This window comes from Labeo rohita, chromosome 24 (genome assembly GCF_022985175.1).
Source record: "Labeo rohita strain BAU-BD-2019 chromosome 24, IGBB_LRoh.1.0, whole genome shotgun sequence".
NCBI classification, from domain to species: Eukaryota; Metazoa; Chordata; class Actinopteri; order Cypriniformes; family Cyprinidae; genus Labeo; species Labeo rohita.
The window spans coordinates 7,629,173-7,645,825 of record NC_066892.1 but is presented as its reverse complement, the minus strand read 5'-3'; the positions used below and the strand labels follow the sequence as shown (position 1 = coordinate 7,645,825).

The 16,653-nt window shown below is 36.4% G+C and overlaps 1 protein-coding gene across 2 annotated transcripts in view; it reads left to right on the top strand.

Annotated features, from left to right (window-relative positions):
- Window positions 1–16,653, top strand: part of dpyda.1 (dihydropyrimidine dehydrogenase a, tandem duplicate 1) — a 249,959-nt gene that overhangs the window by 146,652 nt on the left and 86,654 nt on the right. For both annotated transcript variants that reach the window (XR_007825666.1, XM_051098672.1), the window contains exons 14-15: window positions 9,741–9,905; window positions 14,729–14,797. Coding sequence is in view for 1 of the 2 variants with exons in the window: in XM_051098672.1 (XP_050954629.1) it covers window positions 9,741–9,905; window positions 14,729–14,797 (234 nt within the window). In the remaining variant the exon portion in view is untranslated. The remainder of the gene's footprint in view (window positions 1–9,740; window positions 9,906–14,728; window positions 14,798–16,653) is intronic.

The following is a 16,653-nucleotide window of genomic DNA, read 5'->3' as shown; positions in this document are numbered from 1 at the left end:
TCGGCCATTGAGCAGTATATTCCGCACTTGATCTCCCCGGCGTGTCTGGAGAGGGGGAGAGCAAAAAGATAGATGGAAAACAGCACCGCGCATCTTCCGCGGGATAATGAAACGTGTAAGGAGAAACAGATATTCCGATGCAGCATTATCAAAGGTGGTTTGTAAAAACATGCAAAGATATGTAGATGATCGCAGTAAACGTCAATGCAATAGAGAACTATGATGATGTGATCTTATTTCTAGACTCCACTGCTTGTATGCAGTGTGTTCGTGTGGCAGTGTGAGGTCAGAGTACAGTATATTCTCATTAGTATGTGAAAGCGTGTGGACGCGGGTTGTGATGTTAGCACGAGCGTGTGAGCGCGGCGACGGCGGCGTAGTCTGCTGCATTTTGATTAGTAGTTCTTGCATGTGTCCGCTTCTGAAAGCCTGTTTGTTGTACAGGAGGATTAGGGGCCTGTTGTGCTGTGATAAAACGTTGTTAGCTCAAAAACACACATGAAATGGTGAGCGAGACTGAGCCTCTGTAAGGGGAGAAAAAAGGAAAATGGTCCTTCCTGCATTTACTCTGCTCGTCACAGGCTGCGAATGGTCAACGGGACCACAAGAGGAAAGAGTCCTTATAAAATCCAGCATACAGCCACAGGGTGTCTGGCTATGTATAGTATGGGTCTAAAGTCTATGAGCACCAGAAAAAATGCTTGCATTTGCATTTTTCATGATTAACATACAAACCTGCATGACTTCAGTGGAAACAAAAAAGTGAATGTTTGTACATTTTCCTAATCACTCATTTTAATAGAATGAAAGTGACTGGAAGCATGATAGAAGTATCATAAAAGTGGTTCACTTTTAAGAGTTGTTCTTTTGAGTCAGAGCTTTGTCCAGTTCACACATCAGTCTGAATGATTTGTTTCCTAATTAAACTGATTTGATTCTTTTGGGTCAGATCTTTTCAGTGAATCAGTCAATTCAGTCCACAAAACCAGTCTGAATGATTTCTATGCTTATTTAACAGATTTGATTCTTTTGAGACAAATCTTTTTAATGAATCAGTTGATCCAGTTCACAGAACTACTCTGAATGATTTTTTAACTAATTAGACTAATTTGATTCTTTTGAGTCATATCTTTTCAATCTACTGTTTCAGTTGATTCAGTCCACAAAACCAGTCTGAATGATTTCTGTGCTAATTTAACAGATTTGATTCTTTTGAGTCAAATCTTTTCAATGAATCAGTTGATCCAGTTCGCAAAACCAAATTGTACTGAAAAAAACTGAATTGTATTTTTCCTAATTGGACCGTTTGGTTCTTTTTAATCAGATCTTTTTAATGAATCAGTTGATCCAGTTCACAGAACTACTCTGAATGATTTTTTTAACTAATCAGACTAATTTGATTCTTTTGAATCATATCTTTTCAATCTACTGTTTCATTGATCCAGTCCACAAAACCTGTCTGAATGATTTCTGAATGAATCAGTTGATCCAGTTCACAGAACCGGTCTGATTTTTATTTTTCCTAATTGGACCGATTTGATTTGTTTGAGTCAGATCTTTTTAATGAATCAGTTGATCCAGTTCACAGAACTACTCCGAATGATTTTTTTAACTAACTAGACTAATTTGATTCTTTTGAATCATATCTTTTCAATCTACTCTTTCAATTGATTCAGTCCACAAAACCTAAATTATTCTAAATTATTTCTGTACTAATTTAACAGATTTGATTCTATTTGAGATTCTTTTCAGTGAATAGGATGATCCAGTGGACAAAACCAGTCTGAAAGATTTGTTTACAAAACTTGCCTGAATGATATTTTTCCTAATTGGACGGATTTGGTTCTTTTGAGTCAGATCTTTTTAATGAATCAATTGATCCAATTCACAGAACTACTCGGACTGATTTTTTTAACTAATTAGACTGCTTTGATTCTTTTGAATCAGATCTTTTTAGTCTACTGTTTCAGTTGATCCAGTCCACAAAACCAGTCTGAATGATTTCTGTGCTAATTTAACAGATTTGATTCTTTTGAGTCAGATCTTTTTAATAAATCAGTTGATCCAGTTCACAGAACTACTCGGACTGATTTTTTAACTAATTAGACTAATTTGATTATTTTGAATCAGATCTTTTCAGTCTACTGTGTCAGTTGATTCAGTCCACAAAACCAGTCTAAAATGGATCAGTTGATCCAGTTAAGAAAAGAGTTGATCTGTTTGCTATCCAAATTGATTTGGTTCTTTTTAACTGGATAGTTTGAATTAATTAGTTGATCCAGTTGACAAAATCAGTCTGAAGGATTTGTTTACTAACTGGACTAATATTTATTATATATATTTTTTTCAGTTATGTCTTTTTAATGAATCAGTTGAAATATTTCACCAGTCAGAGTGATTTGGTTCCTAATTAGACTAATTTGATTCTTTCGAATAAGCTCTTTTCAATCTACTGTTTCAGTTGATTCACTTCAGATTTCTGTACTAGTTTAACTGAATTGATTCTTTTGAGACAGATCTTTTCAGTGAATTGGTTGATTCAGTTCACGAAAACTGGTCTGAATTATTTTTCCTAATTGAACCAATTTGATTCTTTTGAATCAAATCAGATGAATCAATTATACAGTCCACAAAACCAGTCTAAATGATTTCAGTACTGGTTCAATAGATTTGATTCTTTTAAATCAGGTCTTTTCAGTGAATCGGTTGATCCAGTTTACAAAACTGGTCTGAATTGTATGTTTCCTAATTGAATCGATTTGTTTCTTTTGTGTCAGATCTTTTTGATCCAGTTTACAAAACTGATCTGAAGGATTTATGACAGTGGACCATATTTATGATACTTTCAGTCCATTTTGTAGCTTGAAAGCCACACTCTCCATTCATTTATTTATTGTAATTGCATGTAAAAGACTAACTAGCAGAATTTGAATATGGGAAATATTAATTTTGCCATTTCAATTTTGTTCTTTTAATGTCAGGTTAAAATTGGGGAAAAGAGAAGAAATCCCAGATTTCTAATGTGTTCTCAGACATTTGGATCCCACTGTAGGTTGAAACAGAAACCCATACGATATGTCCGTCCCGGGCAGGTTTTATCCCGTCTTCTGCTGGCTGGTGGCAGTCATGCATATTAACACTATGGTCTGTGTAGAGGAATGAATTTATGTCTTATGTCCATCGGCGCTCATCTTTGGGAATCCAATTTGCATTGAGATGCATGCTGGGAAGGAGAGAATGGGAAAGCGAGCGTGTGTACGCGTGCGTGTCTTATCTCCCGTCGCTGTGTGCGGCACCTGTTTCGGCATGCCAGACCTCTGTCTTTGGGTAATTTTCATGGTTTCTAGTTGCTTAATATTAAACGTCTTGTTCCACCCTCGCCTGATAATCCAAAGCGCCGGCAGCCAAATGTTCCCTGGTCACGGCTTCATTAAATGTAGACTTACAGATTGGCCTGGAGCTCATGGGATGGTTGTCTGAATTCCCAACAGAGTCTTCACTGGAGGGCCGCAACACTTTCATTAAAGAAGAGGTAACGTCTTCATCTTCAACCACAAGCCATGTATAAAAATGTCACTCATCAAACAGATCTCACATACTGAATGGTAGAGCCAGACTGTTGAATGTTTGAATGGACCTGAAGCAAATATCTGCTAACAAGTTGGAACTGTCGATCTGTGGTTCTAATCAATTCTAATCAAATCAGTTCTAATCAATGAAATCAGAAATTTAAGTGTTGTGGGTTTAGAACAATGTATGTATGTCAGCTCTGAAGTCGTTAGTATGTGTGCTCCTAAACTGAAAATAATAATTATTATTATTATTACGTCGGCACCGTTGAAATTGTGGGCAGCATGCCGACGTGTGGCGCAGTTGTGCTTTGGGCGTCCCGGGGTCGGTTCCCGCCTTGTGGACCTTTCCCGGTCCCACCCCCCTCTCTCTCCCCCGCTCACTTCCTGTCCTAGCTCTACTATCCTATCAAAGAAAAACCCCAAAATGTCAAAAAAAAAAAGAAAAACGTATTATTATTGAAATGTACAATGAAAATGACATAATACAATTTATTTATTTATTTATTTTATACCTTATAAAAGCAAATTAATGTTTTATTATCATCATCATCATCATCATTACATTTTTATTTTTTGTGTTATTTTATATCATTTTATTTTATATCATTTTATTTTATTTTTAGTAAATTATTACATGTTTAAAATAATAATAATAATAATAATAATACTTTTTGTTGTTATTTTTATTATTATTATTATTATCATTATTATTGCTATGGAAAGGTATATTATAATGAAATGGCAATACAAATTTTGTTTTATTTATTTGTAAAAGAAAATAAATATTTTGTTTAATTTTGTTGTATTTATTTATTTTATTTTATTTATTTATTTATACCTGATAAAAGTAAATTAATTTATTATTATTATTATTATTATTATTATTATTATTATTATTATTATTATGTAGATTTTATGTTTTTTTATGTAATTTTATTTCATTTTATTTTTATTATATTATAATTTTTAAAATAATAATAATAATGTTATGGAAATGCATATTATAATAAACATGATTACATAATATTTATTTATTTATTTATACCTATAAGTATAAAAGTAAATTAATGTATTATTATTATTATTATTATTATTATTATGTATATTTTATGTTTTTGTTATTTTACATAATTTTATTTTATTTTATTTTATTATATAATAATTTTTAAAATAATAATATTGTTATGGAAATGCATATAATAAACATGACTACATAATCTTTATTTATTTATTTATTTATTTATTTATTTATTGTAAAAGTAAATATTTTATTTTAGGTCATGTGAATGTATGTATGTTTGCTTATTATTTTATTTATTTATTGGTAATCCTCCTAAAAGTAAATTAATGTTTATTATTATTATTATTACTATTATGTTTATTTATTTTATTTTATATTTATTATATAATATGTTTTTTTATTTTATTATTATTATTATTATTATTATGGAAATGCATATTATAATACAAAATACTACACAATAATATTTATTTATTTCTTTAACATAAAAGTAAATTCATATTTTGTTTTAGTTCATGAATGCATATATGTTTGCTTATTATTTATTTATTTATTTATTTATTTATTGGTAATCCACCGATATTAGTAAAGTGATAAAAGTAAATTCATGTTTATTTTATTTTATTTTATTTTATTTTATTTTATTTTATTTTTTTTATTTTTTAAATTCGATGAACTCGCTGTCATGAAGCTAGAGTGTTTTTTTGTAATTACCAGACTGTTGATATCTGGCTCACATCTCTAATTCTGTATTTTTCTGTTTTATTGTCCGCCAGGTGACAATCAGAAGTCTGTTTACAGCTTTTCTCAACAAGCTGCGTTATTTGAGGCGTCATTCATGTCCACAGCACAAGCTGCATGTTTAATACTTAAAGTTGGAAGTTTGTTAAAATCCCTAAGCACAAGTATGGGCACTAACAATAATGATTTAATTACTTGCAAGCACGAGAAATAAATAAACTTATATTAAAATTAATTAAAACAAATTAAAAATGCGTAATGAATAACACAAAAACAAACCACACATTCGGAGCCTCACTTCTAAATCAAACTCATGCTAATTAGATCACATTTTCAATGAAAGTTTCCTGTCTCCGCGGCTTGAAAAGTGCTCGAATGTTGTAAAATGAAGTTTGCGTGCCATTATTGTAATTGTTCTGTAAAGGCGTAGGTTCTAATTAGGATATGCAAATCGTCCTCTCACGCTGTTAAATTATGATGGATGGTTTATCAGAGTTCAAAGGATTAAGCTGTCACTCCCTTTTGTTTGTTCCGTTGAGTTTATCGGTTCAATTTTCACAGCGAGAGAAGAAGACGAAATACGAAATGTAATTTCTTAACCCTTTAGCCTCTCGGCGTCGCGGCCTTAGACGCGTTGGATTAAAACCAGTCCCTCTTTGTCTTTAATTAATGATGCTTGCTAAGGATTAGAACAAACCCCTAACCTTCAGTATTAAACGTCAACGCATATTTGGTCCCACACCGTTTGTGCTACAGGCATGAGTGATACCTCAAATCGTGCGACTTGAGGAGGTGTGCTGTTACTTTTCTACATTAGACAGGAGACCAGAATACCAAAAAATGAACATTCTGTCATTAATTATTAACCCTTACAACCTTTGTTCATCTTCAGAACACAAATGTAGATATTTTTAATGCAACTCAAGAGCTTTCTGAGCCTCATAAACAGCAATACATCTGACGTTAAAGGCCCAAAGGTTGTTAGAACATTGTTAAAATAGTCCATGTGACATCAGTGGTTCAACCGTAATGTTATGAAGCTATGAAAATACTTTTTGTGCACAAGGAAAATAAAAATAAAGACTTTACAAAGCTCTACAGTGTGACTATTCCGTGCAACTATAAAAAAATATTTAGGAGCACCTGTGCGACTGACCCGATCAGCATATTTGTGTTTGCACTGAGGGGAGCTTCAAAGGTTTCTGCTTGTTTTTGCAATGTTGAGTAGTGTATCACAGACATATCTCATGTACCTTTCATAAACAAAGTGTAGAGAGAGTGTAAATAAGAGATTCATTGTTCATTGTGCAACATTTAAAATTAACAGGTGCTAACATTGTCATCTATAACGTGCAACACGATCTCTCCTAAAATCTCAGAAAAAGTAGTCTGGGGTTTCATGACCTTTTTAATATATACGAAAATACACCTACAAGCCACTTTTGTGTTCTTCTATGCCATCTCTGTAGTATTAATTTAATTATTTGTTTATTTATTTAAAATTTATTTTATTGATACTGATATTTGATTGGTAACTTATTGTTATTCTGTTGTTTTAATTACAAATTTTAAAAAGCTTCTAAAATATAATTTTGTAAAAACATTTGACATAAAAGATGACATACAGGGGTTGGACAATAAAACTGAAACACCTGTTTTTTTTAAAAACAATTAGTACGTTGTTGAGCCTTTTTGTGCCCAATGCAGCATCATTTCATCCTGGGAATGACAAATATAAGTCCTGCACAGTAGCCAGAAGGATTTTAAGCTATTCTCCTCTTGCAAAAAAAAAAAAAAAAAAAAAAAAAAAGTGGCCAGGTCACTACGTGATGCTGGCGTAGGAAAACTTTTCCTAACTCGCTCTTCCAAAACATCCCTCAATAATATTCAGATCTGGTGACTGTGCAGGCCATGGGAGATGTTCATCTTCACTTTCATGTTCATCAAACCACTCTGTCACCAGCCTTGTTGTGTGTATTGGTGCATTATCATCCTGATACAAGGCACTACTTTCAGGGTACAATGTTTGATCCATTGGGTGCACATAGTCAACCTTCACTCTCTGCTCTTACTGGTGCAGTGTGCAATCAGTGAAGATAGGCCACCAGGCTGTGCAAACATATCCATGAAACCTCCAACACTATATTGGCCAGTGTTTCAGTTTCATTGTCCAACCCCTGTACTTTTTATAAAGTTAGAAAAATGCCATTACAAAGGTAAAAACAAAATTCCCCTGTAAATCAACTTAAGGAGTCAAATACCACCTCGTAATGGGAAGGCTAATTGATCAGATTTTTTTAATTATTGATTAGAAGGTGCACCTAAATTTTTTAAGTTAGGAGTGCTCCTAAAAAGAAAAGTAAGTGTAGAACCCTGCTTTATTCAACAATTTCTGTCCTTACTACCTTCTGGGCCCTGAACGTGGTAGTTGTGTTGCTCTTGGATTTCATAAAAAAACATATTAATTTGTGTTCTAAAGATAAACAAAGCTCACTGAGAGTGAGTAGTTAATGACAGAATTTTCATTTTTGGGTGAACTATCCCTTTAACCCTCAGAAAACCATACACTCTTAAAACTAAAGGTTCTTAATTGCCATATATGGTCTCATGAAGAACCTTTAACGCCCATGGAACATTTTTAAAAATGAAAGTTCTAAAAGAGTGTTTTTGCCCCTGCGTTCGAACGATTTTAGCTTCCTCAAAGAACCATTCTGTGAATAGTTAAAAGAAAACTTTGTGGAATGGAAAGGTTCTATGGAAGTTCTTCATTGAACCATCAATGCCAATAAATGCCGTTTCCACTGATTGAAGGCTCAGATGTTTTAAAAATGTTACTGACTGAAAGGCTCTTTGGGAAAACCAAAAATGGTTGTTCTTCAGCATCGCTGCAAAAACCTGTAAATATATTCTCATTTGTCATTTACACATAGGGTTTGAAATACAACAACAGATTTCTTGGCTCAAACCCCAGAAGATGCATCTACATCGGTGAGAGCATCAATTCACTGGCTTGGTTGAACCTCATTTCGAGGGCCAAAGCCATTACCCAATAGCGGCTCACCGGATGCCACGATCCTCGCGACTCTGCCAGCTTCATTAGCCTGGCTTCTAATTTACCGCGTGGACTGATTACTGTCCGGCCAGGATGACCTGTACTCCATACATCCAATCAGTGATGAATATTATAGCAGTTTGGCAGGGAATCCTTAGGGACTCTAACGCCAAGAGATGAATTTTCAACTACAGCTTAATGTAGTACAGAGAACATCTATCAAGGCTTGTGGGCATGCTGGCACTTTTGAGAAAAGACAAGCCTTTGCTACATGTATAAATTGTAGTCTGGGAAAGTGTGAGGAAGGGAAGATATTAGTGCGAACTGATGGATGAATGACTTTATTTTGTAATGTAAAAACCCTTTTTTTGTGGTTCAAGTAGACTTCATTTTCCCTACTGCACGGCACAATTTCAAACGTGTGTGATTAAATATGAATTTAGCTGCACTTCAAAGCCCCCTGGGAGAGGGAAGGAGAAATAACGCTATTGAATTTGTGTCATGAATTTCTGTAGAATATAGTCGTAATTGTCTTCTTTATGTTGTTCTACACAGAAATTATAGCCGCGGAGCATATTTTATAGTAGGGGAGTCTGTTGGGATGGCTGGAGCGAGGCGAAATTGTAGGTGTAGGTCTTTTCCCTAGTATGCTGCTAATTATTTGTCTCTAATGGAGGTGGCACAAGGTCACGTACCTCTGAAGGAGTTTCTGATCTGAATGGTAACTGCTTAAAGGCGTAGTTCACTTCCAGAGCAAAAATGTACAGATAATTTACTCACCCCATCCAAGATGTTCATGTCTGTCTTTCTTCAGTCGATAAGGAATTGTTTCTTGAGAAAAACATTTCAGGATTTTTCTCCATATAATGGACTTCAGTGGTGCCTGTGAGTTTGAACTTCCAAAATGCAGTTTAAATGCAGCTTCAAATGTCTCTAAACGATCTCGCCAAGGAAGAATGGTCTTATCTAGCAAAACGATCGGGCGTTTTCGAAACAAACCGACAATTTGCCCATCCTGTCTAGGTCTGCGAGACCTCCCGTCTCGTTTTCTTACCCAACTTCAAAATCGTCCTACATCGCTGCAGAAGTACCGACCCAGTGTTTATAAAGTGAACATGCAGAAGCTGCATTTAAACTGCATTTTGGATGTTCAAACTTGGGGGCACCATTGAAGTCCATTATATGGAGATAATTCCTGAAATGTTTTCCTCAAGAAGCATAATTTCTTTACGACTGAAGAAAGAAAGACATGAACATCTTGGATGACAAAATTGTGAGTAAATTATCTGTACTTTTTTGTTCTGGACGTGAACTAAATCTTTAAGTTTAAACATTTTCTCTTTTTCTTTTTCAGGATTTGGTCACTAATGTGTCTCCACGTATTGTGCGTGGAACCACTTCTGGACCGCTGTTTGGTCCCGGCCAGGGCTCCTTCCTGAACATCGAGCTGATCAGTGAGAAGACGGCTGCCTATTGGTGCCAAAGTGTGACGGAGCTCAAAGCCGACTTCCCTGACAATGTAAGTTGGACACAGGCACTTGAACAGAAACCTGAAGTGGAAAATGGACCAGTGAGTTCCACTAGCGTGACACGTCAAAAATAGAACGGACGAGTCCGTCAAAATGTCATGATGTGTCACCGTGTTGACAGTCCCTGCTAGTTAGTGATGTGATTTTTATGGATTCGTTGCTAGTTGGACAAGGTGTGAGAATATAAGAACATTCAACTTGAATTAGAGTCTTTAACAAGAGCAGCTGCTGGGTTTTTTCAGCATTAATGAACATAGATATGCATGTGACATGAACATGTTGAGAAGAGAAAACTGTTGGGATGAGCTACATGGTAAAACCCGCATGGGACTCTCTGTGGTAGCTAGTTATTTTCAATTTTTCCTCAGTGGTTTGGCTCTGAAGTCATAAAATTTGAATATGATTTCAATATTCATTTCTCATTGTTCCATTTATTATTCATAGTAATGTGATCCTCATGTTTGTTAATGAAATCCAAATATTTATGATGTGAGCTAGCTCCATCCATAAATACTTTTTTTTTTAATTTAGCCGTCGTGTCGGTACAGCAGGAGCGGCATATGCTTGCTGAAATTACAAAATGACAACTCATTTGTTCACTTCTAAGATTCTTGTATCTGGGTTTCTTTTTGTGCTCAAGAAATATCAAAGGATTAATTGATTTCTGCAGGACATTCTGACGGCAATCACGGGCAGCACTAATGGAAGTGATGCCCAGCATTCACTGGGGCGGCTTTTGTACTGAGGATGAAAGCAGCAGAGATGTATCGCTTCTTTCTGAAACAAGGTGAAGAGAGAGTAGAGAGAGAGAAAGAGAGAAGCTCCTTTTAAGGGCCCCGACTGAGCTGAGACATGTTTTGCTGCCGTAGACCCCCTAAGAAATTGCTTGACGAGCATATTTTTTGTTAAACCAGGAAGCTTATGCTAATTTAATCTTAAGCATACGTGTATATATATATATATATATATATATATGTGTGTCCTTTTGACTGACAGCGATTTTGTACTATAAGGAATCGCTGAAGCTATATATATATATATATATATATATATATATGTGTGTATATATATATATATATATATATATATATATATGTATGTGCATTTAAAGATACTCAGTCTATATCTTGTGAAAAAAAAAAAGAATATAAAGATATTTTAATTATAAATACAGTTACAGCAGGAGTCCGCATCTTTTTCACCTCCCCTGAGCCCATTGAGTTTTAACAGACCCCCTGAAGCACGCTGTGGTTTTGGTGGGGGTAAATGAGAATGAATAGGGGAAAGTCACATGACAAGAGGCAATGATTGGATATTACTGGTTATGATCGGCTGTGATTGGTTCTTGCGTTAAATCCCACCTCTAGTGTTCATGTGCGTTCTGCGTTCGCGAATTAGTCTGAATGAACAATATAATGGCGATAATGGGAAGACTAATTAATAAAAGTAAGTAAACAACACACACTTCAATATAAACACTTTGTTATGTCAATATAAGACTTAATATGACATGAAATAATCATCTGTGAGAGTTTTTAGTGAGTAATTGGTGAAATTTAAAGTAAATCTCTTTGACCCAACCAAAAATTCAAAAATAGTTAAAAGTTAAATTGTTTAAATTGTTACCGCCTTGACTTACTATTTTGGAATAAATGTAAAATACTTATAAACACCAACTTGATTAAATTCATATTTGGCTTTAATAAATAGAATATTGATCACACTGTTAATGTAAAAATATAAAATATTATGTAATTGTTTTTTTATATATATATGTATAAGGTGTGAAATGCCTCCTCATTTTAGATATATTTATATATTTTATATACACATATATTTTCTTATATGTGTTTGTTAAAAAATTAAACAAACTGCAACTAGTTTTTGTATCAGAGACAAATAATAGATGTTTTGCTATCGGTTATGTTTATTCATGAAGGCAGTATCCAAATATGAATGTAATATCAGTGTAAAAAAAAAACTAGCATATTGAGTGTTTTAATTAAATCTTCCTGTCACAACACAACTGACGTAAAAAATCGGATTGAATTTCAAAACACATACAGTTGAGGTCAAAAGTTTACGTACACCTTGCAGAATCTACAAAATGTTAATTATTTTACCAAAATAAGAAGAGTCATACAAAATGCATGTTATTTTTTATTTTGTACTGACCTGAATAAGATATTTCACGTTAAAGGTGTTTACATATAGTTCACAAGAGAAAATAATAGTTGAATTTATAAAAACAACTTAATGCATCGTTTTTCCTTCTAAAGCATCAGTGAGTGTTTGAACCTTCTGTAATAGTTGCATGTGAATCCCTCACTTGTCCTCAGTGTGAAAAGATGGATCTCAAAATCATAGTTATAATACAGTTATTGTTGGAAAGGGTTCAAATACATAAAAAATGCTGAAAAAAACTAAAGCATTTTTTGGACCTAAAGGATATTTCTTAAGAACAGCAGGCAGTTTAACTGTTCAGGATAAACAAGAGACTCATGAACACAGCTGTGGATCATTCAGGCAACAACAGTATTAAGAATCAAGTGTATGTAAACTTTTGAATGGGGTCATTTTTATAAATTCAACTATTATTTTCTCTTGTGGATTATATGTAAACATTTTTAATGTAAAATATCTTCTTCAGGTCAGTAGTAAATAAAAAATAACATGCATTTTGTATGTTATTTTGGTAAAATAATTAACATTTTGCAGATTCTGTAAGGTGTACGTAAACTTTCGACCTCAACTGTTAAAGGAGTTTTGGATAAGGCAGATGAAAACTTCATTCATTTTTTTTAAAGTTCGGATTACAAAAAAATTCTCCCCCCAAAAATAGACACCATAATATTCTAAATGCCTAAAATTAAAAAACTTTAAATCTTTCCTATTCTTTAAATCTTGTATCAAACAAAAGAGCGAATGCACGTTTTTATGTTCCTTTTAAGTGCAACGAATGGTATAGAAGACTCTGAGCGTGTTGTTAGCATGATTATAGTTTCTGTTTGTCATTCCGAGAGGGAGAGATCAGGCTGGTGAACTTTCAGGTTGCTTTGGTTCCCGTGCAATTCATAGCCAACAATCCCTCACATGTACACCCGCTGCGCTAAACGCTCTCTTTACGGTTCCTGAAAAAGAAACCTCATCAGGATGCTGCTCTGGCTGCTGTGGCTCGGAACTGGACAAATTGTGGTCTGCTGTTATCAGCGCTTCCATTTTTTCCCATTATTAGGAAATGGTCACAGCACTGCGTTAGAGAATCGGCGGGAATCATCGCTCCACATGTTCTCATATGGCCTCCAGGTAACTCATCTCCATGGAGACACATTGTTAGAGTGTAAGGTGGGTTCGGAGGCGCTCGCCCGGAGGGAGGTTATTGAGCTTATAACCAGGTAATCCCCGATCTTCCTCGAACCCCGCAGCCTCGGCACCGGTTAATGTGACGCTCCGGCAGGGGGGCTCAGGCTGGATTGGTGTTAATAAACTTAAAACTAGATCCCTCTCCAGCTTCTCAAGGGCCGTTCTGCAATAACGTGACGGTAAAGCGAGCAAAGGTCAAGCCCAAATCAAAACAGAATACTCGCGTCGCGTATAATACCCGAAATGACGCCTGCGGCGCTGATCTCTTCGTCTTCTTTAGGAACCCCGCCGTTGCTCGCCGATGGCCTGGGGTTTATGGTAATATTACCAAACACTATTTCAGGGTGTATCAAATATCACTTATATGTCAGTGTTGTACTGTAAATCTCGGCGGTAAATGTCAGAGTGCTTAACTTTATTTGCCCCCTAAAACTTGGCAATATTTTCTGCTCTCGTGTAGGTGGGCTAAGCTTAGCGCCTAACTGCCTGCTGCTTTTGGGGAAGCGTAATGCCCGAGAGATTTATATCTAGCGGAAATTTGTCCCGGGGGGACAACACAGCCTCCAAGTTTAATATCCTCCCATGAAATCAGTTTTCTCCGAGTCTCCCCGGACTCCTGTTCTCCCGTTGTTAGCACCAATCTTCACCGTCCCCCGTGCCGCCCACCTCCACCTCATCAGCGGCGAGTGTAAGTCATGGACATCTGATGAGACAAGAGTTTAGATGTAATCGCATTGTTGGACCAAGGCGCACAAGATAGGCTGGCCTTCATTGCAGGGTTTTTCTCCACAGCTCTGCAGCTATTAGCCACATAATGGAGTGCGGCCACATATGCGGTTAACGCGGTTAGATTTTTCCTGGAGAAAAATCAAGGCGAGGGACACAGCGTGCTGAAATGTTGACCTGGTAGCTCCTCTTTCCGCTAGCAAGTGTGGGCAGAAAGTCAGTCTCTGGAGAATTGGTGCTATGGTACGCTCGGCGCGGTTTCAAAAGCTTTTTATGTCCGTGATTACTGAAAACCAGGAGTTGTTTTTGAGAAACAGACCTTCGGTAACCCGTTTTATGACTGGCTTATTGTGTGTCCGAAGGAAAAAAGAAACAACAAACGGCGCAGGCTAATCCAGCAAATGCTCTTATCTAACACCCTGCTCTGGGGCTTGATACTGTTTTAATAAAGGCGGCGCAACAGTGGATTTGTCCTGGTCTTGTGAATTATAAATATTGATTTTGTGACTTTGAGGGTTGAGGAGAAGGCGGCAGCTGCTTTTTAAAGACAAGATAATGGCCTTCAGATCCATTTTATAATGTGCCGAAATGGGACCTTGATGGGGAAACCTTTTGTACACAATGAAACGGGCCTCTGTTAAAGGCCACAAGGTGAGACAAAGAAAACCTGTTCTTGAATTCTGTCCATGCTGAAATCTCTCTCTCATTCTTCTCTCCCCCATAGATTGTCATATCCAGCATAATGTGTAGCTACAACAAAGCTGATTGGACCGAGCTTGCCAAAATGGCAGAGGTGAGTCTTTGTTATGCTAATTTGTGAACACACACAGTTGTGAAATAATAACCTCTTCCCTTAGGGATAATTTGGCTCTTTTGATAACACTGGATGTGTACCCACGCCATCACATACTGTCCTGTACCAAACTGCAAAACCAACATTTACTGTTATCCAGAAAAAAAAAGCCCTTTTATTGAATCACTGGCAGCTAATCCTGGATCTAAAGTAGGCTACATTTACGGGAAATGCTCTTCGGAAGCAACTAATCTGATGTTGCCAAGAAGCTGAGAGGGATGAGACAGAGGATGCCAAGGAGTGAGCCGCTGATGGCTGGATGAGATGGGAGGAGAGATGGAGAGGGGGAAGGAGGGATGGAAGAGAGAAAATGAGAGGACTTCCCAGACCAGACATCATCAGGCCGGTCCATCTGTGAGAATGGAGTTGTCCAGATCCCAGGATGTTGCAGTGAAACTAAACTGCATCAGCCCCAAAATGCTTTTAACTGCAGATGGCCTCAACCCCAAAAAAAGGCATTGATTGCAATCGCCAACAATCCTGAAACACAATCAACTGCTTCAACTCCAAAAAGGAGTCCCACTCAGTTGGCATCAACTGTAAACATCCTCAACTGGTATCCACCTCAAATCGTCATCAATTTCAAAATGCTATCAACTGTAGAAAACATCAACTTGAACTGGCTTTAACCCTAAAACAGCAATGAATACAAAAGGCCTCACCCCCAAAAAGACATCCACCACAAAATGTTACCAGCTACAGATGGCTGCAACCCCGCAAGGCATAAACTTGAATTGGCATCTGCCCCAAACAGCATCAACGTACTGATGGCATCAATTCCAAAAAGACATCAACCCCAAACAGCCTCAACTCCAAGAAGGCATCAACCTCAATTGGCATAAACTCCAAAACGGCATCAAGCAACTCCAAAAAGGCATCAATCTTAATCAGGATCAACTGTAAACAGCCTCGAATGGCATCAACCTCAACTGATATCAAGCTCAAAACGTCATCAGTTCCAAAATGCTATCAACTGCAGAAGGCCTCAACACCAAAAAGGCATCAACATGAACTGGCTTCAACCACAAAACAACATCAACTGCAAAAAGGCCTCGATTCCAAAAAAACATGAACATAAATGTTATCAGCTTCAAACAACATCAGCCCTGATCTTCAGCCTTAACTCCAAGAAGGCATCAACCTTAGTTGGCATAAACTCCAAAGGGCATCAAGCTATCAGAACTTCAAAAAAACACCAGCCAAAATGGCATCAACCTCAAGCTCCATCAACTGCATCAACTCAGCTCCAAGATGACAAATGCCCTCAACCCCAAAGAGGCATTATCCTCAAAAAGTATCAGCAGGATCACCACTTTTAACTGCAGATGGCCTCAACCCTCCCAAAAAAGCAGCAATTACAATCACCAACAACCATGAAACGTTATCAGCAGGAAACACAATCAACAATCAGAAGATTCAAATTCCTAAAAAGGCATCAGTCATGGCATCAACTGTAAACAGCCTCAAATTGCATCAACCTCAATTGCAGAAGATCTCAACCCTGAAAAGACATCAACTTAAACTGGCTTCAACCCCAAAACAGCATCAACTATAAATTCTTAGCAGCTCCAAATGGCCTCAGCCCCAAAAGACATAAATTTGAATTGTCATCTGCCAAAACAACATCAACATACTAACATCAACCCCATAATGTTATTAGCTTCAAACAATATCAACCCCAATTTGCAAACAGCTTCAACTCTAAGAAGGCATCGACCTTAATTGCTGTAAACTCCAAAACAACATCAAGCCCATGCACCATAAACCCCAAAATACTCTGAGACAGCTTCAACTCC